The 26,649-nt window shown below is 37.9% G+C and overlaps 2 protein-coding genes across 7 annotated transcripts in view; one reads left to right on the top strand and one right to left on the bottom strand.

The window, feature by feature from the left end:
* The window catches only part of fcho1 (FCH and mu domain containing endocytic adaptor 1), a 46,148-nt gene extending 43,631 nt beyond the window's left edge, over positions 1-2,517 (top strand). For all 3 annotated transcript variants that reach the window (XM_079638871.1, XM_079638870.1, XM_079638869.1), the window contains 3 exons: positions 179-243; positions 1,151-1,318; positions 2,080-2,517. In XM_079638871.1, the coding sequence (XP_079494997.1) occupies positions 179-243; positions 1,151-1,318; positions 2,080-2,108 (262 nt within the window). In that variant the 3' untranslated portion in view covers positions 2,109-2,517. The remainder of the gene's footprint in view (positions 1-178; positions 244-1,150; positions 1,319-2,079) is intronic.
* Positions 2,518-2,846: 329 nt separating this feature from the next.
* rfx2 (regulatory factor X, 2 (influences HLA class II expression)) overlaps positions 2,847-26,649 on the bottom strand; it is a 40,278-nt gene continuing 16,475 nt past the window's right edge. Inside the window, exons 2-18 of one of the 4 annotated variants that reach the window (XM_079638872.1) lie at positions 24,580-24,692; positions 23,480-23,569; positions 22,888-22,967; positions 21,620-21,884; positions 19,991-20,065; positions 18,590-18,771; positions 16,685-16,804; positions 15,886-16,007; positions 15,125-15,243; positions 10,679-10,788; positions 9,899-10,056; positions 9,686-9,783; positions 8,234-8,383; positions 7,931-8,139; positions 5,668-5,821; positions 4,813-4,855; positions 2,847-4,708 (exon numbers count right to left, since the gene is read on the bottom strand). In XM_079638872.1, coding sequence (XP_079494998.1) covers positions 4,599-4,708; positions 4,813-4,855; positions 5,668-5,821; positions 7,931-8,139; positions 8,234-8,383; positions 9,686-9,783; positions 9,899-10,056; positions 10,679-10,788; positions 15,125-15,243; positions 15,886-16,007; positions 16,685-16,804; positions 18,590-18,771; positions 19,991-20,065; positions 21,620-21,884; positions 22,888-22,967; positions 23,480-23,569; positions 24,580-24,684 — 2,190 coding nt within the window. In that variant the 5' untranslated portion in view covers positions 24,685-24,692 and the 3' untranslated portion in view covers positions 2,847-4,598. The remainder of the gene's footprint in view (positions 4,709-4,812; positions 4,856-5,667; positions 5,822-7,930; positions 8,140-8,233; positions 8,384-9,685; positions 9,784-9,898; positions 10,057-10,678; positions 10,789-15,124; positions 15,244-15,885; positions 16,008-16,684; positions 16,805-18,589; positions 18,772-19,990; positions 20,066-21,619; positions 21,885-22,887; positions 22,968-23,479; positions 23,570-24,579; positions 24,693-26,649) is intronic. The other 3 variants (XM_079638873.1, XM_079638874.1, XM_079638875.1) reach the window with 3 other exon arrangements.

The following is a 26,649-nucleotide window of genomic DNA, read 5'->3' as shown; positions in this document are numbered from 1 at the left end:
GAACTGGAGGCACATTCATATTCACACACATTCACCCTATTGACAGTTTCCGAGAAAAGAACATTGAGGTTTGGGTGGTTGCTTATAGAGATGGAAAGAAAAGAGAAAAAGAGTGAATATGTGATGAGAGAAGTGATAGATGAAGAGAACTGTGTTACTGACTTGTTCTGTTTCACAGGAGTGCAGAGGAAAGACGACTCCTATGGAAATTGCCCAACCTCTCCCCGACAAATCACAGCAAAGGTCACTGCTGCCACCTGTTCATCCTCCCCTTTCTTTTTCTGTCACTCATTCATGATTCATGTTTAACTCTTTCCCCGCCAGCATTTAAAAAAGAAAGGTTCCCAGCCAGTGCCAGCATTTTTGATCCTTTTCACAAAACCTTTTAGTAATTTGTTTGTCGTTTAAAAACAATAAAAAAGAATTCAGAAGCCATATATTCTATGTGTTTTTGACGAACAGACCTAAATTTAAGTCCTCACTCACTCCCAAGTTAATGCAACATCTATAACAACAAATGCTTTTGATTCTTGTTTGACATCATGAAGTCTAACCTGTACCATATTTGCTTTAATGTCAGCGTACTGGGTTATAATTGAATCATTTTTATTTAGAGTTTTGGTCTACAAACTGGTCACTGTTCTGGCATCATATGGAATACAGGGATTATTTAAAATTCTCCTTTGAAATAACGTTAATGTGAGTGAAAAGAACAACAGAATAAATATCAGTCATAAAATGGAAGAACTTAAGAATATCTAACGAAGATTGATTTCCTTGAAGAAGAAAAAACGGCACTATATATAGTTTAGCGTTGGTACATCTCGGATGAGTTTAAAGTGCTGCACAAGATGCAAGACACAAGATGTTTTCAGTGGAAGTGGGCGGAAGAGCGAGAGGCCAAGAAACAAACTTCTGAATACATAAGATCAGAGGGAGACCGACAGAGCATCAAGGGAGGGTTGTGGAGATTTTGGAAGCAACTGCATGTTTATTCAAATATGGGTACCATTAGGATATTTTAAGATGATCTTTTATTTCTAAAGGCTCTTGAACATATCTTAACAAGGTCTGTGATGTAAACCCAACAGCAGCTGCTGACTCTCTCTCTCTGTGTGTGTGTGTGTGTGTGTGTGTTTATGGGTCTCAGGGTCTGGCACATTGTGCGCCAGTTGGCAGTGCCTGGAGGTTCCCCGCGGGCCTCCCCCGAGCCTGGCTGTGCAGTTTGTGGGATCGGGGGCTTCTCTGTCAGGCATGAACGTGGAGCTGGTGGGCAGCCGGTACCGCATGTCCCTGGTGAAGAAGAGGTTTGCCACAGGTGGGAGCCAGACCTACTTTATGTCCCTCATGAGCAGCTCCTTTCAGTTCAGCGTTTGTTTTTAATAGGATATCTAGTTGCCAGGAGGTTGCTGGTTGTTTTGGATGTAGATGCTTTCTTTGTCCAATTCAAAACAGTCCTCTATACGAAGTCTCTATGATATTCTAGTAGTTCATAGATATTGCTCAGGTCCCTCCTGCACTCTAGATTTTTTGACCAATTGCTTGGCACCATAGCACACCTCTCCTCCACAAGCTGAGGATATCCATAATAGGGATTTATGGTGAAACCATAACTTGTTTATCATTAACCCCAGCAACATGGTTTTGGGTTCAATTCCCAGGGAAAGTATGAACTTAAAAACGTGTACCTTGAATGCAGTGTTGCGTCTGCCAAAGGCATGCCTGTGAATATTTTAACCATTTACATATCTGTATAAATGTATCATTCAGAAGATCATTACCGGTTTCTAACAAGTGACCCATTTTTAAAACCTGACCGTATATCTTGATGTTCACCTAATTATAACTAGCACCATTTTTGCAAAACTTGGAACAGTCCCTTGTGCTTTTTAATATAAAGCATAATATTTAAGGTATAATCTCTGAAAACAATTGTGGTTCTTAAGTGAGTTTAATTGATGTTTGGTTATTAATTAATAGTTTTCTTGAAACAGCAAATCAAGACTGGTACATAATGATAACAGCATGATGCATTCATTGTCAAATGTAGTAATAATGTTGATCTGTATCGTTTTACAGGAAAATATATGGCCGGCTGTTCTTTGTGAGAGGTGACGGTGCTGCTCCGGTACCACAGAGGCACAACGTTTGCACTTTTTAAACCTAGCTGGGCTGGTGGAACTGTCCATGTGCTAAAGGCCTGCACAGAAGAGATCACATTGTATATAGAGTGTGATGTGTGTGAAATAGATGATACCCATGATGCATTGCTTTAGAATAAGTATGCACTGGGATTAGGGACCACAACCAGCCTCTACTCTTTTATCTGTATAGAATTGTTTGTTCAGTGTGCAAACCACACATTTATTTCAAGTTTGAAGAACTGGATGTACATTTCCTTTCATTTTTAGTGCAAATTTGTGAATGAGTAAGTATGAATATGTATAATGGATATAAAAATTCTGACATTTATTGAAAAAATGGTCTCATGTTGAGTATTCAAGAAAGATTTACTTTAAAAAAAACAAGTCTATTTGTGTGATGATTTTTTTATTTACATTTTTTACTTTAAAGGGTTAGGATTCATGTCGTTTCAAACCCTTAAGACTTTTGTTTATCTTCGGAACACAAATGAAGATCTTTTTAATGAAATCTGAGCGATTTCTGTCCCTCCAATGGCAGTCCACGCAACTACCAAAAATTCATAAAGAGATCGTAAAACTAATCCATATGAATTGAGTGGTTTAGTCCAAATTTTTCTGAAGAGACTCGATCACTTTATATGATGAACCGATTGCATTTAGGAACTATCCCATTACAAAGCAAGCAGAGAGAATGAGACAAAAGTGGTTTACACAAATTTATTACACTTTTTACCAGTACAAAATACAGTCGAACTAAGCAGTTGAGGCTAAATAAAGATATTTTAAAGACACAAAAATAAGGTATCAATATAGTAGTGAGAAGAATTGCAGCTACCTCCATAAAAATAATCCTTAGCCAGAAGCTTTAAAACAGCATTACAAAAAAAAGAAAAGAAAAACAAATCTTTCCCAAAAGCACACAACAGGCAAAGAACCATGACAGGCGTTAAAGTACAGAGCCTGACACTCACAACCAACCACAGTGAGAAAACATCCGCCAATCACTTCTCAGAAACAAACACAAAACAGCTAGTAGAAATAAAGCTCATCTTTGTAAATAGCAGAGAGGGACATGTAGGGTGCCCGTTACGGGCCGCTACCAGGCACCGGTAAAGATCCCAACCGGGTTCAGCACAACATCTTCAAAAACAAATGATGTATCCTGAAAACGATAGATCTCCTGAAAATGTTTCCAGCTTTACTTCAGCTAAGTGGGCACGTTGTTTTTATTAAAAGCGTGAAAACTAAAACATCAGATGTACAGCACCAGGTAATGAGGCATATTTGCTAGAATCTGCATATTCTGTTACTAGACGCGTCTATTTTTGGGTTTTCTACGTCTTCTAGAAAAGGCTTTCTGAGATGTGGCGTTTTATAGAAATTTTTCGCTATTACGTAACGTTTACGTTTTTTCGCTATTACATATACACAATATCTACTTAAATATGTTATGCAAAAAAAAATATTTTAATCTTAATTAAAAAAAAAACAATTTGTAATAAAAATAACACAAAACTAGTCATAACTTGGTGAGTGCAGACTCAATTCCAGTTACTTCAGAAGGCCTTGTGTACAGATGCACGCTCACGCACAGGTACGTTCAATATATCGACAAATCACCGAGGCTCTTTTTAACCACTGCAAACAACTAAGAACTCATCAAATAACTACAAAACTAGACCAAAAAAGTTTCACAAACCATATTTGGTGAAAACTGCTTTGCTTGGGTTCAAGAGCAGAGCAGTAACCATCAAAACAGTAGGCGTATGTACATCCTGAAGCTTTCGAACGAGAATGGGGTACTTTCAGGGGAACCGATCGAAGCAAACAGTCGAATAATCTCTTATAGTGATTTCTATAAAACGTATTAAAAGTCAGACATTAACTCATTAGAACTAAAAACTGTTGAGGTATAGACTAGGCATCTCATATGGCCAGGGGTTTATCTACAAAACGTCATGGAAAGGCTTTGCATGTGCAGCGGGTTTGGGTGGGCGCTGCGATGCAGCTTTGGGGTCAGCAGGTTGCATCTACGCCTGAGGAACCGCGAGGAAACGGCCGAGGCAGAAAGTCTAAAAACGTGACCATCTTTAAAAGGTGCTTTAGACACATCTGAGGTTCTGAGACGATACATTCATTCTGCGGTTAGAGGCACGGCCGAGGAAACGACAGAACGAGAGAAGGTCAAAGAGAAAGAGAGAGACAGTTCTGCTCTAGTGTTTCTTTTCTCATCTAAGGCACTGAAAGAAGACTATGGCACATGAAAAAAACACATCACAAAACCAGCACGTTCTCGTTTCACAGTCGGAGAAAACCTAAAGGCGAGAGAGAGAGAGACACACACACACACTGACCCTAAACAGACCTACGTACCCTCAAGATAAAGAAAAAGCTCACGGCTGAGTGTTAGAATAGTGTAAGAATGTGGTCTGGGGTGAGCCGGACGCCCTGCTCTTAGATCTCCTGCAGGGAGTGACTGCTCTCGATTCTCTCTCTCTTCACCGCCGGCTCGCTCATCCTCGACATGTCTCCATCACTGGCCATGTCGTCTGAGAACGAGGCATCTGGGGAAGGAAAAGAGAAGGATGTTGGACTACAGAGCAGAGGGACTTTTGACATGAGAAAAAAAGAAACTTTCTTTTTTTGGCTTGGCATCAAAATCCGTTACCTTTCTCCATGAGTGATGGCATCATTGAACTGAGGTCACTGAACTGAAAATGTAAAAAAAAAAAAGTTCTATATTTTTATGATGGATTTGCATATTGTATTGCATTTTAAAACCTATAAATAACATTGATCAAAACCAAATTTAAATAATGTTAAACCAATTCAATATTTATTAAACAAATACCTGGTAGTTTATATTTAGTCATTTCCACCACAACCTAATGTACAATTTACCAAATGTTAGTGTAATAACTAGTGAGACAAAAGTATAAGATAAATATCACTTATGATCAGAATGTTTATGAATTATTTAAATAATAATTATATCCATCTACATATTTATAATATAAATATTATTCATATTAATGTGTAGACATACAGAATTATATCAGTAGTATTATTATTATTAATGTGAATGTACAGATAGATTTATGCAATCAATAAAAGTATTAATATGAATGTGTAGATAGATAGATTTATTATAAATATGGAATTCTATGTATTTACTTTAAAACCAAATGCTAGCTAGGAAATTAGCCATAGAAAAACAAAGAATTCAACCACTTATTCAACCATATCCCTCAAAAAAATGTCACTTCCACCACAGAATATTATCAAACACAATACATATGTCGAGGTTTCAGAAGAATAACAATACTCTGATGGCGCGCATATATGCTGGACATTGTTATTTAAATAAACTACTGCAGGCGTGAAAACTGTATTCAGGGAGTTTATTTTCTTAGTCGACAGGGCCAAAAGAAACGCCTGCATGTGCTCAACGCTTAATACAAGCGGTTAGATTAACGCACGAAAGTCTGAAATATTCAACTATGGAGCAGCCAGATCTCCTCACCTCCCCCATGACAGCAATGGGCGTCTCTCCGGTTGCATGGGCGACACGGTGTTCTACCAAATAGAACATGTATTCATCATAGAGCAGACGGATGAGGTGGAAGGAGCCAAAGCTTGCGGCCGAGCGCAGAGTCAGATCTCTGATCACCATGGAGCTGTAACCAGGGCAACAGAGAGTTTCATTACAAACTACCACAACAAAACCACAACACCCGCCACAGATTAAAGCGCTGCTTTCAATCTACTCTCTTCAGAAGATCAGTTGTTGTAAAGCTGTGTGTCTGTTAAGAGGCCTGATGAAATGGAAGTCAGACCCGCAAATTCACAAGTGGTGAAAAAGGTGACATGTGTACCAAGTAGGGCTGACTTCTAATAGTCGAGGATTCGACGATTCGATTCGGAGAGGTCTGATTCGACTATGAACCTCATAGTCGAATACATGGGCGTCAGTTTGGTTTGAAATGTGCTGGGGACAGAGACGCATTCGCATTTTCAGAAGGGCTGGGTACAATTTTATTTATTTTTTCGCTTTCGCGCAGGTCATGTTTTGAAAGACGATGTCCTGTAGCTTACTAATGTAAATAAATAAAAATGTATTCAAAAATCTGCTTCACATTTTCAGCAGGGCTGCGGAGCGGCTGTGGGTTGACTCCACACGGTTCTCATGTGCGTTAAAAAGCTTTACGTGGTTTAATGTACCTAAACAACGATTACCAAATTTCCCTCTCATATTGCTCCTCATAACCACTGAAAATGGTAAAAAAATCGAACCCGGAGTCCAATTATTATGGACGTTATCTGATATTAAGCGTTTCTGCTTCACATTTTCAGCAGGGCTGCGGAGCGGCTGTGAGTTGACTCCACGCGGTTCTCATGTGCGTTAAAAAGCTTTACGTGGTTTAATGTAGCCTACCTAAACAACGATCGCCAAATTTCTCTCTCATATTGCTCCTCATGTTTATGAAATGTTATGATATATGTGTGATATGTGTTTTTTAGCTCTTTTGTTTGAAATGGAAAAAATCTAGCTGCTATCTAAAAAAAAAAAGAAGAAAAAAAAAGGTTCGACTATCAGTCGACTATGGCAAAATCTAACGAATCAGATTCGACTATGAAAATCCTTAGTCGAAAACAGCCCTAGTACCAAGTCATTTGTTGCATGCACAATTTTTATGATTTTAACATGTAAATGAAGCATTCTGACAAGAAACATTTTGCTTCAAGTAAAAAGAAAAAAAAAAAAACATTTATTGACACAATTTGATTCAATATTGATTAAGTTGGGGCCTATCAGGTACAGCACATAGCACATTTCTTAAAATAAGAAAATATCTCTCAACTAATGCTGTATAAACCATAAGGAACCCCATTTGGTACATCATTATAATATTAAAGATTAAAAATTATTTATTTGTAGGCTACTTATATTTAAACCACACATAAGGAAGGTTTTAAAATAACGTTACAATACATTTTTAATGACATAATTATGTTTCTACTCTTTTTTTCTTTCAATATAAACATTTAAACGGTGGCTGTCATAAGTAAATATCATTTATTCTGAAACAATATTCTCATCAGCTTTTACATACTTAAATCTGCATATTTGTGATTTTTACCCCTGGGCGTTATTTACCTTTATAAAGGACAATTTTTTAAACCTTACTAAATATATGCATTATCTTTCATGTCAAATTCTTACATTTGATCAAATTCAGTTTTAATAATAAGGGCTGTTATCAATCCAATTAAATCACTTACACTGCAAAATTACAACTGTAATAAATAATTTTATGAGATTGATGTTGAACAAATGTAAAAAAATTAAAAATCGAATTAAAATCAAATCAATGATACTTTTGAACATGGAACTAAACTGCCAATAGGTGGCGGCAAGTGACCGTCTTAATGAATATATCGAGTTATTTATTAAACGATTTGTTCAAAATGCTGAATCATTCAATCCCAAAACACCGCGTTGAGTGTTGCTTTTCTTTTGTAACTATTTTCGTCTGTGAAATAGAACAAAAACAGTCAATATTGCGTCAAAATTTTAAGTGACTAGGCCTACATATTATTCAATTATTCAATGTAACATTTGCGATAGTGATAATATTCAGTAGAACAGGTCCCTCATCGGATCTACACGATTGAAATAAATGACATATTTTGTTTCAAAGCGACTAGTTTGCAGTTATGGGAAGTGAAATAAATGTAGTTGAGAAGAAAGAGCCCACCGAGGGTTTTTATAGGGAGCCTTGTACCTGTAAAAGGACCACTTGAGCAGGAACTGGCGCGCGGCGCGAGGGAAGCTGGGACTGCCGTCGTAGGGTTTCAGCACCTGGTTGACCACGTTATCCAGCCAGGCGGCCCACTGATCCAGAGAGCTCTGCTGCTGCAGGGTCACCTTAAAGTCTTGCTCCAAACGCTGGACCACACTCTCGTCACACTGGCACACCCAGGACGCCTGCTCCTGTGACAAACACACACACTGAGAGTGAGCAGAGAGCGAACACTCACACCTCCATGAGCCTGAAGTGTTTCTGAGGATCCGGCAGAAGACAGACCTGCACGTTAGCGAAGTCCACTCTGTTGAGGTCGCTGAGCATCTGGTTGATCTGCGAGGTGTTCTGCAGGACGGCTCGAGCCGCCTGAGCCAGATGATTCAGAGAGGTGTAACGGCGCAGGGTCTGCGCAAACGCACTCACGACTGCAGCCTGCGCAGACGACAAAACCTTGTGTGAGCATTAACACAAAAATATCTAATCCTCGCATCCTGTCAGGTCAGTCACCCAGGTTACACAGTTCACTTCTAAAGCACAAAAATCCACAAGCATACACGTTAACCTAGCTATGTTTTTAACACAACCCTTTAAATGTTAAAAAATTTGGCACATGAAAAAAATTACATTTTCTTTTGTAATGAATACTTTTATTTAGTGAAACTGCATTACATTACATGTACTTACTGTAGTAATAACAAATTATGCATAGTTACATGCAACTAGCCCTAAACCAAACCTGGTAAAGCTTTATTTTACAACCATGTTCCCCATTGTACATACTGTGTAATTATTATATATATAGTAAGTATTAAGCAGCAGACCCGATTTCAACATTGATAATAATACTAAATATTTCTTGAGTACCAAATCAGGAAATTAGAATGATTTCTGTAGGATCATGGGTAACACTTTACAATAATGTTTCATTTGTTAACATTAGTTAATGTAATAACTAACATGACCTAACAAGGAGAAATACATTTGTTGCTATATTTATTGATCTTTTATTGTCAGTTAATAAAAAACAGCAGTTCATTGTTTATGTTAGTTCATTAATCATTAAGTAATACAACTTTTGATTTTAATAATGTATTAGTAAATGTGGAAATGAACATTAACTAAGATTATCTAACATTAACTAATAATTAACAATACATCTACAGCATTTATTAAAGTAGTTAACTCATGTTAGCTAATGAAACCTTATTGTAAAGTCAGCCCAGGAATAAATTACATTTGAAAATGTATTAAAATAGAAACAGTTATTTGAAATCGATTTCAAATCGTGTTTTAACTGTATTTTTGATCAAATAAATGCACCTTTGATGATCATAAGGTACTCGTTTCAAAAACAAAAAATCTTACTGACCCCAGACTTTTAAACAGTAATGTAGAGAATTAAATTATTGCATTATAAATTTATTTTAAAAAAAATTCCTTATATTATCATATCCCTGAAAGAAATATTTTTGTAAGTTTTTAAGTATCATTATTATAGAATTGCATTTTTTGTGGCATTTTAGAAGTTCTTACATTAATAATATACACTATAATTTCATTTTTAATACATTCATTTCATTTGTATTTATTTATTAGGGTTTTTAGAATTTCTTCTACTTGGAATTGTGTCTGTTTTAGCCAGCTTCTGGGAACATTTTCAGAAAATTTCTCTTTTAAGTTAAGGTCAGAAACACACAAACACATATATACACACACACACACACACACACATACCTTAGTGCGGACAATCTCCTGTGGGAAGTCAGTCATGGCTGAGGTCAGCCACCCCTCTAGACTCTTAGCGAAGTTTCTGATAGCTTGAGTGAGAGTGCCTGCAGGATCACATTTCCCATCAGTCATGCACTCAAACATTCAGCCCATAATACAGCAGCAACACTGACCCCTGAACAGGTCACAGTAAGTGTGTGAAGAAGTAGAAATACTAACTGGGAACAGGCCGCAGTACATCAGGGATGAGTATCTCCACCAGTGCCTGATACAGGATGTGATCACAGCTCCTCATCCACTGTTTGATTGGTTCATATTTACACAGAGCGATCAGCTTCTCTCTGGGGAATCCTGGGATGTCCTCCTCAACCTCTTCACTGCACAATATACCAGCACATGTTCGTTCAGACAGAAATCCCTTTGCTTCAAGTGTATTAAGATAAACAGCAAAACTTACTTTACTTGATTGCAAGTAAAAATATATGAACAGGTTAACATCTTTTAAAATAATAGATTAACTTATTGTACAAAAATGTATAAAAAGGCCTCAAGGTTTCACGCAATATCTACACTACAGTTAAAAAATCTGGGGTCAGTAAGATTTTTTTTTTATATATATAAAAGAAAATAATACTTTTGCTTAGCCAAGGACATTTAAATGGATCAAAAGTGACAGTAAAGACATTTATGTTACAAAAGATTTTTTGTTTCTGTTTTTTAAGAATCCTTAAGAAAAAATAAAATGTTTCCACAAAAATACTAAGCAACACAACTTTTTTAAAACATTGATAATAATAAGAAATGTTTCTTGAGCACCAAATTAGCATTATATTGATTTCTGAAGGATCAAGTCACACACACACACACACACACACACACACACACACACACACACACACACAACTTTTCCAAACTGAAAATCACAAATTTAAACATTTCTAGACACTTCCAGGTTTTCCGTGGCTGTATAAAGTATAAAGGTTTGTATGGATATAGCACCTGTTGATGGTAGTGGCTCCGTCACTAGATGGCGCTGTTGAATACCAAAAGGTCTGCCATAGCTTCTCTATTAGATGGAACTGCAAGTTCATCACTACGTCCAGAGTCGCCTGACAGAGAGAAATCAGGATTATAAGCAATGTTTAAACAAGCTTCCATGAATTAAAACACTCAAACAGCAAAACGGTTCCTCCTGATATATCAAACGCAAGACTGACACCACTAAAACAACTTGCAAAACAAATGATTTTGGAACAAAAACACTAATGTGTGATGTTGATTTTTGGGCTGTAAGAATATCTTGAGAAGCTCCTATGCGAGTTATGATATCGTTTGTGAGATGAGTGTGCTCTATTCTGAGCGCCTGTCTTTCGTGTTGGCATATCAGACAACGAGATCATCTGAAGTGCGGCCCACTCACGACATCACCGTCCATCTCGCGGTTTAAATGATGAAAACAGCCAGTGCTCATTCAGAAGCACCCATCTTGAGAGCAATCCACCTTCTTATATAAACAGTTTAATAGTTACACAATACAATCCACATGCAGAAACTTTCAACTACATCTTATATTCTGGTTTATGTCCAAAAAAAAGGAACTTTAGTCGGTGTGGTGGGGATGGTATTTCAATGAACTGTGACATGCAGAAATAAAAGTAGGTGTTGGTGCTTTACTGGAGAGCAGAAGTGAGAGTGTGGTGAGTTCGCAGTGTGTTTGTCTCAGAGTGATTCACACTCAGCTCTTAGATTCTCCTCGATGAGGACACACTCTTGTATCCAGTTACACGCCTCCCCTCCTCCCCTCCACCCCTTGCCGGTCACATGCTATGTTTTGGCTTCCACAGCCAGGTCACCATGGCAACCTTGTTTACCGTTGCCCCGGCAACAGTTTAAACACAGCACTCCAAAACAAAAAAAGAGAAAATTCTCTTTCCTGGACAAACAAGCTTTCGTACCTTAGTCGAAAGAGAGGAAAAGCACTATAGTCTTGAATCTAGAAGACAAGTCGATTATTTTTTAAGGGTACTGCACTTGTGTGAACTAAAAAAAAAAAAAAAAAAAATGTTTTATAAACTCACATCCTATCTCAGGCAGCACTAAAAGTGTAGAGCTCTGACTTCCTGAAGTGTATCAGCACTCTACACCTACTTATGAGTTCGAAGAGCATAATTTAACACATTTAAGTGATTTTGGTCAAATGAAAATGAATATGTTGGGGAATTTCATATTTTTTTCTCTTTTTCACTGCCTGAACAGCACTGGAAACTTCAGCGCTAGTGCAAAAAATGAAGAGTGACAGGACGTTTTGGTGTTCACTTAGATTCTATTTTTAGCCCTGTCTACTGTGAAATCGATTAATCGCGATTAATCGCATCTTTAATAAATCACAACATACAATTTTGTTAATATATTGTACATAGACATACATATCATATCATATATATATATATATATATATATATATATATATATATATATATATATATATATATATATGCATATATACATACACACACACACGTGTGTTTGTGTGTGTATACAAAAATATTAAGGGTGTAACGGTTCAAATTACTCGCGGTTCGGTTTTTATTACGGTTTTAGGGTCACGTTTTGGTATTTTCTATGTTAAGGGAAAAAAGTACTACTGTCAAATAAAAATAAAGAAAATAAGAACAAGATTTGTTGTTTGATTAACAAGAACAGACAGCAGAAGGAATATTGGGCTGCTGTCACTTTAAGATACAATGCACAGATCCAATATACTGATACTGTAGACATCATGCAAGCCCCTGCATATATATATATATATATATATATATATATATAAAATTTACAAACTTTTATTTTAGATGCGATTAATCATGATTAATTTATTTGACAAATATGTTCTGACTGCTTGTGATTGTGTGGTGTTGCACAAAGCTTATTTATAACAATATTAAGAGAGTGAGTATGAAAGATATTCAGAATGCAGAATCATTTCAATTTGAATGGGAGAGGTCTGAGTGAACCTGTTCATGTTGCAATAAGACTCTAGTTTGGTGTTGCAGAAATCACACACACTTGACTTTTATGCTTTACCAGCAACAAATTAACTTATATTTCAGTAGTGAGAAGTAGGGAAAGACCCACAGATGGGCGCAGACGGATGGCAAAGATCCTGCTGGATGAAAGGTTGATTGGGAAGACTGAAAACTCATAGTCTGAGGGATGAAAGAAGCCCTGGAACAAAAAAGGTGTGCAGTGGACGGGGAGGGACAGAAAGAGATGGAGAGAAAGAGCTCTCGAACATGGCAGAAATGACATTAAAAGTGAGAGCTAGGAAATGAAGATGGGTCGAGTTCATCTGTCAGAATATTGAGAGCAGTGCTACACTCCGACTGTAATGAGACCAGCCACATTCTGAAAGTAAAACTCAAGAATACTTCAAACTAGAAACTCCGTCAGCAGAAAGTAGGGAGAAGGAATACTTAGAAAGAAGAGCCCATCAACAGCTTTTTCACAGTTCCTCATTACCTGCAGCAAAGCTGCGGCGAACAGAAATTAAGTGCCGTTTATTCTTCCATTAAAACACATTGAAACTGAAAGTAAAACCTAGACAAAGAGGGTGTTGCAATTAAACATTTTCTATACAAGGTTTACGACTTTAAACAAAAGTAAGTAAATATTATAATCGATTTAAAGTACATTTTCTAATTTGATGAAGCAAAACATGGGAAGAGAAGAAATCTAATCTACTCCAAAGAACAAATCTCAAAACACTCCCTTTCCAGCACACATGAAATAGTGAATTTAGTATTCATGAAAGGCAGCAACTCCTTATCAACCAACTTCTGGATATAACAGACACAGAGAGAACAGAAATGTTTATATTTTTAAAAGCACCATCCTTTGCTAAGCACTATGCTTATTACAACATTATTTGTATATTTGATTTAGAAAATGTTTTAAGTAAAATTATTATTAGAATTATACAACTACCGTTCAAACCGTTCAAAATTGTACAATTATACAACTACAGTTTTTTTGTAATGTTTTTGAAAGAAGTCTCTTATGCTCACCAAGGCTGCATTCATTTGTGAAAACAGTAACAATGTGAAATATTTTTGCAATTTAGAAAAACATTTTAAGACATATTAAGATAGAAAACAGTAGTGTATTCCTGTGATGGCAAAGCTGAAATTTCAGCATCATTATGCCAGTCTTCAATGTCACATGATCCTTTAGAAATCATTCTAATATGCTGTTTTGTTGCACAAGATACATTTCTTAAGCAGAAATGCTATCGCTTAATATTTTTGTGGAAACCAGAATACACTTTTATTCAGGATTCTTTGATGAATAGAAAGTTCAAAAGCACAGGATTGATTTGAAATAGAAATCTTTACATTGTAAATGTCCTGACTGTCACTTTTTGAATGGTAGCGTGAGTAATTAAAAATTATAATCAAAGAAATAAGTGATGTGTCTGTAAGCATGGACAGCCATACTGGGGTTCTAGCAAACTCTCAGGCTGTTCGGTTTTCAAAATCCTCAGAAATCACAGAACAGAATTAAACAATTATAAAATGTCTAAATGAATGTGTAATTAAATCTGATGCAGTTAACACATTAAATTCAACAGAGGCTGTGTGACAAATATTCACAGGTTGTGAAAGAACATTGTTCATACAAGGTCATTCTCTGAGAGATGTAGCAGGTGCTCGGTTTTCCTTATTCTAGCTGCCCGTAATAACAAGGCTCACATTCATGATGGAAAACATGCGATACATTGTTGCAAGAAAACAGCCTTGGGTAGATTAGTGGAACTATTTGCTGTGGTATATTTCATTCATTATTGTATTCCTTTAACATTCTCATTATTCCATAATCATACATTTTTGTGTACTTGACATGTACTCACATTCTGATTCATTCATTTACATATTTTATAGTATGCTTAATATTTTTGAATTATCAAATGATTTGAAGTTGTTGTAATAAGCATATAACAACAATTTTAATTTCCTCTGGAATAAGGAATAGTTTATCTTTGCCAAGGTGTCTCTATTATTTTCTAAAGATAGCTGTTAAGAAGTTGCTTCCTTTCCACGGACTCTGTGACACTGTTTCCTCCACTGGGTGCTCTCATAATAGAGGAAGTAGGAATGCACCCATATGAACATTTTGGCCGATACCAATAATTCCTTTTTTGAAGTGATTCCAATCATATTTCAAGAATCAATTCAAAGCCATCATGGTGAACATCTGAAGTGTCTCAGCTGAAGGAAATATCCCATTATTTATCGGCTTTAATATATCGGGCAATTTTTTTTATTGGGTCGATAACGATAGAATTCAAAATTAACATATATCGGCCGATGCCGATATATCGTGCATCCCTAAAAGGAATCATCCAATATTTGCAAATTTGCTACATTTGGGGGGGAAAAAACAGTGTAGTACCTCACAGTGAATCCTGTAGTTGCTCTGTAGATTTTTGACATCGTTCATGCTGATTGGCTCAGGCAGAGGACACGAGCCCAGATCAGGTGAAGGGAAGGGGGGAAGGACGTGAGACACATCTGCAAAAACACACAGAGTGTTACCAAGAGCGAGTAGTAAGACTTAAAGCTGGTTGTGTATGCATTCAGATGTTTTTGATGTGCTTGTAAGTAAATTCTATTCAATTCTATTAAATGTAGAAAATGTACAATGTAGAAAAAGCCTGTAGTAATTAGGGCTTTGCGATTAATCGTAGCTGATTTTCGATTTCAATTTTGGCTTTAAGCCCTGTTTAATAGCACTGTTAATACATCTTTCTGAAAAACTTAAAACAGCATTTATTTAACTTGCATTTTCATTTTGTTGTATTTATTTGTTCGTTTTGTAATTTCATTTCTTTGTTCTTATTGTATTGCTGACTGTTTACTCGTCTTATGTAATTCTTTTTATTTTTACTTTTTCTTACATCAGCAAAAACTAATACTTAAGCTAATACTGATCCTAGGTTAACTAAATTGTGAAATTTCACTGATATTTAAAATAATTATATCAAGAAATAAGACTTTGTCATCATAGCACATCGCCCACCAACAATCGTGTTCAATAATCTTTAATATTGACCAAAAATAATCGCGATTATGATTTTTGCCATAATCAAGCAGCTCTAGTACTAATGTATTAAATCATGTATTCATGTATAAAAAGTCATGGTGGAGGTTTACCAATATACTGCTGGTGATGCTGGCTCTGGGCCGCCACGCTTTGCTCAGGGGTGCTGGACGAGTGCTGGGAGCCGCTGTTCAGACTGTCCCCCATCCCATCCATCTTGTGAAAGGGCTTAAACCTGGACACAGGAAATACCAACAGAAGGACTAAATGTTGAATTCACTACTGGGGATTACAGGTGATATGACTAAGCAAGAAAGAGAAGATCATTTTCCATCAGGCTGCAGAGCCAGCGTCCAATCTGAAGGTGTTCTGTGCATTTCCGATGCCAAAAATTTCGGATAGTTTTGAAACTGAATCACGTCATAAGCCGGATGTCGGCATAATGTTTTAAAAGGAAAAAAATAATTGAATAACAGAACATTAAAATGTATTTTATTTAGAAAAATCATGCGTGAATTGATCAATAAGAATTATTATTATTATAAATAATATAAATATAATTTATTACCTATACATTTCTTAAAACTGGATCAATTGCAGCTAGCTGTGGTATACATAATTTTTTTATAGTTTAATTAATCATTAATTTGTGTTTAAATAAGTTCACAAAACTCACGCTGCGTTTTCTGTGTATGAGATAAACTCGGTCTGAGTGTCCATCTATTCAGCCAGTGTGGGACATAATTAGACATGGATTTAATGAATCAAAGAGGGGGGGGGAGCCTAGCGGGATCTGAACAATTGAGTAAGACATGCACACAAACACAGGATCTGTGAGATCCTGATGGCAAAGAAGTCTGGGACATAAAGATTGCATGCAAGTGAGAAGGAGAGAGGGGATGTTCATTTCACCTCTGTTTCTGATGGACAGGTTGCTGTCTCATTGCCATGTACTGCGTGTCCTCCTGCAAGCGGTTGAGAGGCGAGTCAGGCTTCAGACGAATGCCATAATAATGGTATTTTGAGTTCCCCCTAAGACACACACATGCACATAGACAAAATGAGCTATCACATTTTTTTTCCCCCAGCAACAACACACCACAATTTGAGACTGAACGTCATTTATTTCAGACCATCATCTCATGATCATTCTTTAGGTATTAGATGAGTGTCTGCAGCAAATCCACTCAGCAAATGTTCTTCTCTGTGCTGCTGTGGTTTCGAGACTGGATTGTGCTTTTCTTTTGAGAGTGGATAAGCTGTAAAAGTAGTTTACAGCTTATAGATTTATAGTTTATAGATTAGCTGTATTTGTGGGGTGTAGTCTTATGGAGTTTCCTTTATTCAATCAAACATACTGTCTTTGAGAACAAAAATATATTTCAATTGAAAAACAAAAGTTTGCAAATAAAAAGCCGTTTTAATTATAAAAATAAAGTAATTGATAAAACTTTTTAAAAGGGCAAGTACATATTTGTTTTTCTTTGTGCAGTTTGCTCTCTGTTCTGCTGTCATTGTTTGCTTGCGTGTTGAAAAGTTTTGAATTCAAGTGAACCTGCGTCTCAGTGGGCGGCATCTAAGCACCAGAATGAAAGACCTGTTTCTATTGGTCATTCGTGTTTGGTGCAGTAATTTGGCCACACCCACTGCCTGGTCCCACCGTGAGATACACATTGTAATGCCCTAACAAAATATAAATTTGATCATTATTTACAGTAACAATTGTATAACTTAACATAATGCAGCTGAATAAGCCAAGTCATTTCAGTGCAGTCTTTCAAGAGAGCATTAAATATGACAGCGGCTGATGACACACACTAATGGAATCCAAAGTTTTATTATATTTCACTCTACCAACCTGTTTTATGAACTCTTGAACTCTAATCAGCTGCTCTATTGCAATTTCTGCCCAGTCGGCGCTGACTTTCTCAGCCATGTCCTTTTGATCCTAATATACATTTGCCCACATTATCAAATGCCTACCGGTAATGTAAATTATTTTTGTCAAAATTCATCATGTCATATTATCATAGAATTATTAAATTATAGTGATGTAAAGTGGATTTAGAATAAAATAAGCAGAAATACACCACAAAAACACCACACATTCAGCATTTCTCATGTACCGGTAATTCTTTATTCTCAAAAAATACTGCAAACTAATTGAAAAACACATGAAAACAATATAATGTTGTAATCGTCTATTTATTATCTTCACGTTTCATCTGTACAAAACATCTATTTCTATCTGTTATTTATGTACAGAGACAGAATGCGGAGGTTTACAGGATTTTCGTCATAGAAGGGTGCGAGTTATGACCACGTAATATGAGTGACAGATCAGTAGCGAGTCATTTGACCCGGAACAGAGGCAGAGCCAGTGAGTGAGCGCATCAGATCTCATAATTTAGTTCTTTATAAAGAAATATGAAGAAACATGGGAATCCAATCCATCATTTTTTTTTTTTTCAAATGTGCACACTTTTGGACTAAAAGCCCTAATGGACCTTGTTTAGTGCAATCACAAAGAAAACTGAGCAGACACGATTGAATATGTATGTCTCGTTATTCCTTTGAAATATGACAGCAGAACAGAGAGCAAATTTGTGCGTGATGAAAACTGCGCAAAGAAAAACAAAGATTTACTCGCACTGCAAAGGGCTTAGTTATCGGTTATTTTATGTTTACTTTAAGTTTTAAGAAGCCTTTTTATTTGCAATCTTTTATTTTTTAGTTACAATATAATTATTTTGGCTCTCAAAACCATTTTGTTTGATTGCATAAAAAAGACACAAAGGTAATTCTATATAGTCTGACCTGGTGCCAAGTCGACGTGTGCGAAGGCCCATGAAGACAGAGCGGATGAGTTTGCCAAAAGAGGCGGCATTAACCGGATCCAGTTTTTGCTCCTGACAGTGTCTCAGGTAGTGGTTATACAGAGAGCTCCGCGGCAGACTCACTCCCTCAGCCGTCTCGTAATTATCCAGCAACCACTGCAACTGTACACACAAACAACCAATGAATAAAACAGTATATGTTCAAGAAAGCTTCAATTCAAAACAACAGCATAAACAAAACCACACATAACAGAACACTTCTGCATACATACTGTTCATTTTCATTACCAAATTAATTTGACTGATAAAAAGACCATTATGGGATCTACACACTTTCACACTTTATTGCACAGAGAGTAAGGAAATATGTGGAAATCTGTTGATTTAAAGTTGGTCAAATCTGTCACTATTTATTCACCCTCATGTCATTTCAGACGCATCTGATTTTCTTCTGAGGAAAACAAAGACATTTTGAAGAAAGTACTGGTCATTTATTTTCCAGTGACAGTGACTTGAACTTCAGAATACGATCAGTGTTATTTATGAATTAATTTAGGTGGGTTTTGTGCACGGGATTATCGGATTCTCTGAAAAGGTTAAAAAGGACTCAAACAATGATTTGTGAATGTGCTAGGAGAGCTAATGAGAGCAAGGGCAGACATCAAGATATTACGTAAATACATTAATTTTTCTGTTCCTCACACAAAGCTATTGTATTGTACATTCTTAATTTTCCTTTTGTTTTCTACAGAAGAAAGTAAATCACACAAGTTAGTTAAAATAATTATCAAATTAGCCAAATATTTCATAAACATGTCAGGGGTGAGGGGTGTGTAGAAGTTTGTGAATGAACGGCATTCAAATTCTGAGGGTGCAGATTCTGTGAAGGAGCAGCATGGGAGAGGGAGTTTTAAACACTCAAGTCTACAGACTTAGGGAGTAATAATAGCCAATCTGTGAGGATCAAATAAGCCCCTCCACTGACACACTGATGTCATTGTTATATCAATCTCATCTCAGGGCTCACCCAAGAAAAGAATATATGAACATTTGTAAATATTCACTGCCTAGAGCTAAGGAGTCAGTCTAAAATACAAATAAAATGAATTCTTAAAATATTAAATCCTTAAATATTAAATTTGAGTGCTTGAGGTTCAGGGGTAAATCTCAAGATCCCTGGGATGTTGAATGAATCAGTGGTGTAATGCAGGGGGTCTGAGGCGCTTTAAACCCAAAATACACAGAGCGAGGGGCTGTTCTGGAAAATGCATGCTCACAGCAGCAGTGAAAAGCAAAGCGAAGAGGCAGGCAGGATGAACTAAGCCTTTTTTTCAGGATTTGTTCCAGTTTCAAGAAAGTTTTTTTTCCCAGTTTGACTTACATGGCTGTTGAGCAGGCTGCTTTTGTGAGTGGCAATCCCTTCTGACTTTTGGAGGTTTTCAATCGCCATTTCAAGCTGAGGAAAAGTAGGAGCATGCAAGACATGAAACGGGGGAAGAGAAGGAAACAAAAAACGGAGGGGGTGGAATGTTGGGGGGGGGGGGGGGGGGGCACAACAGAGAGGGAAAAAAGACACACAAAAAAAGAAAAAGGAAATCAGTCTGTTAGCTGCAGCCGGACTTTGAGCATTTCCATTACAGTCTGTCAGTGTTTGCAGCCACATTCATTATGGGTGGACAAAAAGCATGCAAATGTGAGGAACTCGGAGGGTTACGCCACTCTTCCTGTCTCGGCCTCATATATGCTAATGAGCTGCACACACAGGGCGTGAGGTCAGGCTACTCTCAAACACATGAGACGAACTCTCTAGCCACGTCTGAAATCACACAGTTAGCGGGGTCGTGACCTCTGTGAAGACACGGTCGCATTTGATGCGTGATGCTGAAAAAGCAGATTTAATTTGACTTAAATAAACACGTTTTTCTGCAGGTATTAGCTGGGGTCCTATACGTTTCTGTTATTGCATTTATGAACCGGACTTGTTTCTTCCATAGTGGGCATGAAAAAAAAAAATACTATTTCAAAAGTTGGAATAAAGAGAATAAGGCCTGAAAAGAGATTGAGAAGAAAAGATTAGAGAGGGAGGGAAAGATATAAAGAGGCAGAGAGAGAGAGTGAGTTTTGGCAGAGTGGCAAAACTTATAAAGAGAAAGAGAGAGACAGGGTGAAAAAAAAAAAATACAGGCATCCTTCCAAGTCTTTAAAAGGCTCCCGAGGGCTCTTGGCCAAATGGTAATGAGCCCCAGGGGTTGCTTTGTTTCGGAGGCCACTCAAGTGGCTGTGAAAACTGCTAAAACAAGGCAGTCGCCTCCTTAAGCCCTGTCCCTGTTTCCAGCCCACCTCATAAACTAGCACACTGTGGAAAGAAAGCTACACTCTGATGACAGTGTGTGTCATCTCTCCTCTGTGGTGTATTGGTAATGGAGAAATGTGTTTGTATGATAAATCTATGATGTTACTTTTGAGAAATGCACTTTTGTCTTAAAAAAACGTAAGAATCAACATCATCTGTGACATGCTGCCGATTATCACAGAAAGTCATTTTGACTCATCTTTCAGTGTGAAAAAAAAACTCTGTGGGAGATTTAAAGGGGTCATGACACGATAAATAAAATGTCCCTTACTATTAGATCTTTTGACATATAAAGTCTTTGTACCAATAAAACATGCTAAAAGTTTCACAGTTTAAAACGTCCTCCTCATTATAAACAAAGTATTTATTTAATCCAGAGCCAAAAATGGCTCATTTTGATATAGCGGGATCTGTGATGTCACACGGGCAATTTTTTGTATTTGACTTCCTCCAGAGCAAGATATCGACGAATAGTTTAACATCATTGCACCATAGATACCCACTGGCATTTAGTCACTTAACAGCTGACATGCCCACACTCATACATTATAATCATTGATGCTGTCTACAGTATACAGATGTGCGTTCAGTTTCTGACATACTCCACACACTTGTGTCTGTTGACAACAGGACAAACGGAAGAGTGAAAGAACGTACCATTGCAGATGAGGAGCGTGAGGAGTGAGAGGTGTGGTGGCGGCCGCTCTCCATCCCGCCGTGAATCAGGTAGGCACTGCCGCTGGAAATGATCTGACTGCCGCCCACATCCATGGCGATTCCCACCATGCCATGGGAAGGCACTCCACCAGCAGACGAGACAACAGTGGTAACCTGAGTTCCCCCCGCTTGAGAGTCGAAATAGTTGCTTCCGCTGCCCTGTCCATACAGCTGGGACTCAGGGTTGTATGAGTATGCAGTACGACTGAAGGAAAGGAGAATGACAGTAATGATTAGGGTTTAATGTAACCTCAACTTTCAAAGCACATGTATTGACTTAAAATTTAAAACTTTAAAGTCCCCCTGTGGTGAAAATCTAACTTTGAATGTTGTTTATATGTCTATGTGGTGTTTTTAATATGCTTTAAAACAAATGATGTGTAAATTCATAAGTCTCTCCTTAAAACTGCAGTGAACCAAAGAGTCTCTAAAACGCGGTTTGAAATCGCTGGTGTTTCTGACGTCACAAACTACCTTGTAACCAATCACGTCAATGTGTGATCGCTAACGAGTGGTTCTCTGAGCTGCTGTGACGGAGTGGAGGCGGGGTAATTTGCATATTCATAGAACAGGGTATACTAAATGAGGCAAGGGTGTAGAGTTACATTCAAGCTATTTTAAGGCATGAATAATTATTTTTCAAGGAAAAAAAATGTAATATGTAATTTTGGTGATCAAAGATTATAATAAGGGATAACATTATTGACTACAGGGGGACTTTAAAAGAAGTTTTGATCTGACTCTGGACTCAATCTATGTCTGAATGAGCATCTTTAATGACCAATTAAAGGGGACATATTTTAATATGTTTAATATGTTGGACATATTTTTTAATATTTTAAAACCAGACCGAAAGCTGCTAGGGTTTTCAATATCGATATGGTTTTCAGACCAGATATTAAAACACAAAGTCAGCCATTATTAATCTCCCCCAAAACAAAAACACTTTCCATAAAAATGCGTGAAGAATAGGGCCTGAAACACTTAAAAAGACTCCTGAAAAATGTACTAATTTCCTTTTTTATTATGATCAAGCAGCCATTGAAAGTCATTAATTTGTCTTTCTGCCATGAAAAAGGGTCCAATACTATAAATCATGTTATATATTAAATATTAGTGTCTTAAATTTTTTATTCAGTGTTCAGCCTCTGTGTACACAAAATAATGAACTGAACAGAGGTTTGATTGACAGATTGATAGGTGCTTACATTGTGCCATTGGGGTAGACAGCCTCTGCCCCCTCCACGTACTGCACCTGGGACTGGTACACATGCTGAACCTGTTGAACCTTCAAACAAACACACACAGAGAAAGAGAGGGAGAGAGGGAGCGTGAGAGAGAGAGAGAGAGAGAGAGAGAGAGAGAGAGAGAGAGAGAGAGAGAGAGAGAGATCAGACTGGAGCTAAATAACCACCTCAGGAGTTCTGGGATGTGCTAATGCAGATTCTGTAAGGGAAATGGGATGAACAGCTGTATGCAGGCTGCAGGCAGTAGGGGGCAGTGAGCACAAAGCTTCGCCTCAACAACCAGAGACGCCCTGTCGAACCGGGAAACTACTTATTAACATATTAGTCGCAACAACCCAAGCGTGACGTGTGAAAAGTAAAGCATGCCTGCGTTTCGGGGTTCTGACAGTATACTGGGAGAGAAAGAGCTTGATGGAAAGACAAAGACAGCCACAAGAGAGTGAAAAAGATATGTAGAGAGGCAAAAGATAAGCCAGAGGTGTTGTGGGTCCTCAGGATGTGCAGTGAGCGTGCAGGGTTTGATTGACTGTACTGTGTGTGTGTGTGTGTGTACCTGCTGAGGGACCTGTTGCACTCTAGGCACTGGCAACTGCTGCACCTGAGCTCCCTTCTGGGAAGAGCCGGTGGCCTGAACTAACACACGCTGCAGGTGAGGGACACACACACACACAAATGTAAAAATTAGACCCTTTTCTATTTAAAAAGTGAGGAGCGGAATTGTTCCGATGTTAGAATGCAATTATCCAAGTTTAAAGTCGTCATGAAACGGATGTTGCGATAAGTCTCTTCTTCCCTACTGTGGCGTACTTCTTGAATGAGACAAATGGTTTTTGTCCACTGGGAATTGATTGGATCGTAGGATCCTTGTCATTTGCTATTGCTGTGATCTCATGTGAGTGACAGGTTGTCATTAAACACGTCATCAGAGAAAATAAAAGATGTCGGTGCAAGAAGGACGGGAAGTTACTTTTATTTTGGAGAGACAACTAAAGTAAGCCATTTTTGTGACAATGCAACTGTGGCATTTCCAAAACTTCTGGCTCAACAAATGGTGTGAGCTTGGGTTGGGACTACCTGTTTGTCTAAATAATGGAAGGTGGGTTGAAGGGCGGTTTGTTAAACCACAATACACACATTTAAAAAAAAATAAAAAACACTGCAAAAGACCTCAGGATCCTGAGAAAGACACCTGGAAAGTTTCTTTTATATAAGTGTCGTCTTTGATCCAGACTGCTAGCACCACAAATGTTACGTACAGAAAGTCTACATTTCATTCATCGCTGGTTTTCATCAAATCCTCTACAGCTGTCCAGGGAAATGTGATGCTCTACTCAAAATATTAACTGAAATTACATAAAGACTGGTTTCTTTGCATGTGAGGTTGATCCAAACCCAACATCTCCCACAGCAGCACCACGCAAAGTCGCTGCTAATCATTTAAAGTGGCTCTGACAGATGAAGGGTGTGGGTGAGGAGAAATCTTTCATCGCTTCAGATGGATCCAGTGAATATTAAAAAGCATCTTTAGAGAGATTCAGAATGATGACAGAAGAGTGAAAGCAGCTCAGATCTTCATATTAAACTGCTTGTGTGGGAGGAGCTTCCTTAATTATTATTATGCTACTTTTGTGCATCAGTGCGGAGCCTGCTTACCTGTTGCGAGGCGGGAACGGGCTGGACCACCGGCGCCTGGGCTGAAGTGGACGTTCTCAGCGCCACAGTGGACGCCGACTCTGAGCTGCCCTCTGACCGCTGCATGGTTTCTCCTAGTAGATAGTTATAGCATGTGTTAATATTAAGAATTCATATTGTAAGAATTCACTAATGATATAGTTTAAACATGCCAACAATTTAAAATTTTAAAGTTTTTATTTGAAAAAGTAGATTAGCATTAGTAGGTATACCACACAGTCAATTTTTATTTGAACAAAATCAGTACAAGCTAAGAATATAATTGCACAAAGCATCAAAAACCAATGCAGAAAAGAGTAAAAGGTGACAATATATCACTGTTGATGCCAACACACTAAGCATAATGTCAGGACTAAAATGTCATCAGGTCCCTGCTGATTTTAGCACATCTAAAGAAACAATGCAATCAAACTAAGCCCCAACAGGTTGCGAGAGTGGATAAGAGAGTGGCCCAAAAACAACTGCGCATGTGCCAGGAAAAGTGGGATACAAAGCGGCTTTTCACACCGTCTTCTCCGAAAGGACCAGGAGCTCAAGCTAGCCAAGTCAGGCTGAGTCACCCGCATCCCCAGCAGGCCGCTCACCTCTGAACTCTTTTATGGAGGAAAGAACAAAGGAGACATTAACAATCCCATCACAACCGCAGCGCGGTTCAGTCGAAGGGGAATTGAGTTAGAAGAACGGTGTTTGACGTTGACGTCGAGATCCCGATGCAACTCTCCAAACTCTTATGTGCGCACACAACAACGGGAAAGAAGAAGAGAGTGACAAATAGTGACCAGACAGCCTCCCACGGAAAAGGATAGAATAGGAGGTGAGAGCAGGGGGACTTTTGGAAAAAGTGGAGGGGCAGAAAAAACAACACCCCCCCCAACCATGAAAAGGAAAAGGAGGTAAAAAACTAAAATGGCAATGAGGCTGGTCCCCCCCACCAGGACACTGATGATCTCCAGTGGTTGTTTGGAATGAGAGTCCGTCTCTAGGGGCTCCAATAATACAGCTGATATGAGGAAATTCCTCAATGCTTTGTAAACGTTTGTCGGTTGCTATGGTGAGGGATCCATGGCAACCATCCCTAACTCTACCACCCCCCTTCCCCTTGTGCTATTCTTTTTTAAGCTCACACACACAGGAACTTTGGAGTGCTGGAGAGACAGACAGACTCAAAGACGGGGAACGAGTTCCAGGGGGGCAGCCGATCTCTGTACATCTAAATAAGCTCTTAACCAGTCCGACGGTGCATTTATCATCCCCACCAGTGTGCTCAACAGGTCCCAGAACTGCGTTTACGACGTGTGCCTGCATTGATCCTGACCGGCACGCAGTAGCGGAGGCTGATCTGAGAGCTTCAAGAGACCCCCTGACTGACAGTTTGTTGTTAAAGTTTAAAATAGAGCAAAAGGCAAGCAATACGCTGGATTTCTGCAGGAAAAAATGGATGCTAATTACAGGCACTTAAAGTTTTCCTTTGGGAGCAGAGAATAAAGAATAAAAGCTAATTGTGTTTTCTGACATTAGTCAAATAGAAATAATGAAATCTCAAGTGTGAAGCTCTATTCAAAGGTAAATTAATTGGAGAAAAACCTAACTTTCATCGTTTTCAGAAAATAAATGAATTGGAATGAAGAAAACGGATGAATCAGTTCAATAAAAAAAAAAGCATGAACTCAGATGCCCTCTGGGTGTACATACTGCAGAAAGAACACTACACATGTGTGTTTAAAAAGCAAAACAGCAATTCTGTGTAAATCCATGGTTTTAAACCAACATTTTACAGCGTGTTCCAACACCTTTCGAGTCCGTCTTGAGGACTAACTTATGTTTTTTATTTTATAGAGTTTGTTCAGAAATTTGTTGTCAACAAATGTTTTAGAGCAGCGTATTACAAGAAAAAAAACAAAATTCTACATTTGTATTAATTTTCATTAGCGCTGCAAAATATTTAGACCGGAAATTAATTTCCAGTTTCGACTGAAAGAGTTTTGAAAGGCCAAAGTCATTTGACTGAAAAGGTGACGTTTAATTAGCTCT

The sequence above is a fragment of the Phoxinus phoxinus genome, assembly GCF_949152265.1.
Source record: "Phoxinus phoxinus genome assembly, chromosome: 15".
In the NCBI taxonomy this organism is placed as follows: domain Eukaryota; kingdom Metazoa; phylum Chordata; class Actinopteri; order Cypriniformes; family Leuciscidae; genus Phoxinus; species Phoxinus phoxinus.
This window is presented reverse-complemented; position numbering and strand designations above follow the sequence as displayed.